Consider the following 3,278-nt stretch of genomic DNA (forward strand, 5'->3'; position numbering starts at 1 on the left):
ACTATTCGTTTCTACTTTGCATGTGTGCATATTGGAAATCTTCAGTGTGCAAGATGTATACACTTCCATTAGGATTTACAAAATAGATGGTTATATTTTTCATTGCATAGAAAATAAGTTTATCGCAGACGCTTACATGTTAAAAATGGGGCAAGTTGATAGTCTATTTGCATACACTGCTTTATGAATTTTAATCCTATACACGAAATGACCTTTATGTGTTTCATTAGTTTCATGGAGAATATTTGTTTCTTACATTTCTATATCCATATACGACAACGTTTAACCCATATCTGAGTTTTCTTTTGCATCAATAACTTCTTTGAAAATTTAAAATTCATACCTTTAAATTTTGTTCTCACTGTTAGGATGAATGGGATGGATGAGAAAATTGGTGCAGTTTCGAAAGCTGCTGAAGCACACGAAAATAATATTTATGCTCCAAACAATGAGAGTACTAACTCGAACATTGAAATGCTATTAGCACAAATGCCTGACCTCTCCTTCATGCTTGATGACAAACTTTCCATCCCAAAGAAGGCCGACGGTTCTCATTCTAACTTTTGAGTGGAAATTAATCATCCTTCCCTAGTTTTCTACTATGCTGTTAAACGGCTGGAAGCATCCAGTATAAATTCCATTTTTGTCATGAGATTTGTGCGGGGATTCCAGATGATAGAGAACGAAGGAAACACGGAATCTGAAGCTCTGCTTGAGCCGTGAATCCAGGCTCTGCAGTCTTACTCATCCAAATTATTTTGATGGCAGTTATTTACCGCGGCCCACATTGTGAAGGAGAGATTACAACTACCAGCAGGCAAGAACAGCATTGAAATCACACTGTTGTATCTTTAAACTTTTCGAATGTCCGAGCTAGTATTTTATAGAGCACGAAGTTATTCTTTGTATTATTTCAACTACAAGTTGTGTCTCATTTGCTTTTGATGTGAAATTGTCGAGTGCCTGTGAGTTATTGTATGATTGATGTCATCTTTTATTTTATCTTTTCTTGTTTGTTAGTTATTGTAAATTACTGAACTGCATGCACTTTGCAAAAATGAGTCCATCACCTATTCTTTCTTCTTCTTCTCCTTCATTGTTTTTCTTTTTTTTTTCTTTTTGTGTAAAAGCAGAGGAGCCTAAGCCCGAACAACAAGAAAAGAAATTACATATATGAGAGAGCTTGAGTCATAACCAGTTCTTTTTTAGTTGTTTAAGAAATTGTGATCTTTTCCATCCAGGGAAGTAATTGTGATATATCAAGCGCTAAAAAGAGGTGTTGCAGAATTGTTGTGGTCAGTCACTAGCTGGCTCTGGGCATTATTATTGCATTTATGAGCAACTTATGCGTGTAAAGTCTTGAACTTCAGGCTTAAATGGATTCCGATGGTAGTTATAGTCCCATCACTACAGGTGGACAGTGAAAAGTTTGTCGGCTGAGGGGCTATTTGTTTCATTTCCTGGAAACACAAATTTGAGATATTACTCATGGAAAATAAGTTGTGGGACTCATTTTCATATTTTCAAACCCATTTCATGACTTTTTTGGAGGAAATGTGTTTCCTTAAATTTGGGAGTCATAGCGTTATTATCTTACTAGTTGGTGGGTTCTACGTGCATAACATCTTTTTTTTTTTCTTCTCTCAACCAAACACAAGAAAAGAAAACCAAACATCTTCACATGAGTATGCCGGATGTTTTGATTTTCTTTTCTTAGTTTCTCAGCCATTCAAACAACCCTTGAAGTCACTAGCTCTTGGAGACTACTCTAGATAATATGTGACTATGTTCCCTTGGGTTGTTATCTTCTCCATTTCAGCGTGACATGTGTCAGCACCTAAACCAGATGAAATTTATGGTTTCGACATTAAAGTGATAAGATTCTTCCAGCATCGCTCACTCGTGATTCATGTTCCAGACAAAAGGATGGTGCCCGCTTTTGTGATGTTGTATCTGATGTTTGCTGGCTCATTATTAGTCGTGACATCTTCACGAAGCTTCTGTTTTCTCAACGTCATCGTGTTTTCTATGTTACCACTTGGTTTGTTTTCACATTGTGATTGATTGAGGTGATACGGTAATTTTATTTTATTTTAATCCAGATCCTACGTATTCTAGTCCGGTGAAAAAGTCGGCAACATTTGCGGTGAATTCAGGATTTCTAAGAATTATAAGAAATGGTGCAACCATATAACTAGCTAGAAAGATTTACAAAACTTCTAATAAGTTTTCATATTTTTATTAGAAAAACATAATCATGACGTTGATAATACTATCAAATACATAATTAGCAACACTATCAAATAAACAAGAGTCATAGGTTAATTAGCATATGTGCCGAGGGAGCTCAACTTCTTGTGCATATTTAGGGGAGAAAATCTTGTTAGATAGTTTAGGATACATTATGCCCATTAAACGTGTTCTTGTGGGTTTATTAAATATCATGTCTCCGAGCTTAAAGCTAAGTTGAGAACATATTTCCTCTATGCCAATTGAATTTTTGTGGGAACATTTGAGGAAAATAATATCATATGACATCACTTTTCATAAGATAGATTTATTTCTAGACGACCTAGTTTAAATGTAGGGTTGAAAGACGTTCAATATATAGACTAGCGCATCAGGATTAGTTTATAAAACTCCTCTTAAACTCTAGAGGCTAAAAGTATCTTAGCCATATACGGATGGTTCTAATAAGATTTGTCTTCTAAACTTACTAAGGTAAGCATTGATTGATTTTGCTCGTAAAATAATACAAAAGAAATTATGCACGTCTAGATTAGTTTGTCGAAAGTCACCTATATTACATAAGAGTGGTGTTAGGGGCACACCCCCTACCACACCCTATTTCCCATCGCTACAGTAAACCGGGCCCCACATGGGATTTTAAAAATTTTAAAATCCCATGTGGGGCCCGGTTTACTGTAGCAATGGGAGAGGGGGTGTGGTTGGTGATGTGTTAGGGGGTGTGCCCCTAACATTATTTATTACATAATTGCATTTCTTGAAATGATGACGACGACGATGAGGATAATATTAATAATAATAATAAAAGATATTAAGTCTTATCAGTCATAATAAAAGATCAGAGTTTTCTTATAATTAACCGGTGGAATACGCAAAAATGTCACACGTCCGATGAACCCAATAATAATAATAATAACCATGTGCTAAGTGCTATACACAACTCATATCTTTAAATTGATTATTATTTTTAGCCTTCTGTCCTGATCCCCCCAGTCCTTTGAAACAGTAGGGCACGTTTATTTAAAGAATCC

General features: G+C 35.5%; 1 protein-coding gene across 1 annotated transcript in view; it reads left to right on the top strand.

Moving 5' to 3' along the window:
* LOC109842293 overlaps positions 1-1,080 on the top strand; it is a gene marked incomplete at its 5' end in the record, with an annotated part of 5,992 nt that extends 4,912 nt beyond the window's left edge. Inside the window, one exon of the mRNA XM_020411190.1 lies at positions 369-1,080. Within this exon, the coding sequence (XP_020266779.1) occupies positions 369-567 (199 nt within the window). The remainder of the gene's footprint in view (positions 1-368) is intronic.

Source organism: Asparagus officinalis, chromosome 5, assembly GCF_001876935.1.
Source record: "Asparagus officinalis chromosome 5, Aspof.V1, whole genome shotgun sequence".
Lineage (NCBI taxonomy): Eukaryota > Viridiplantae > Streptophyta > Magnoliopsida > Asparagales > Asparagaceae > Asparagus > Asparagus officinalis.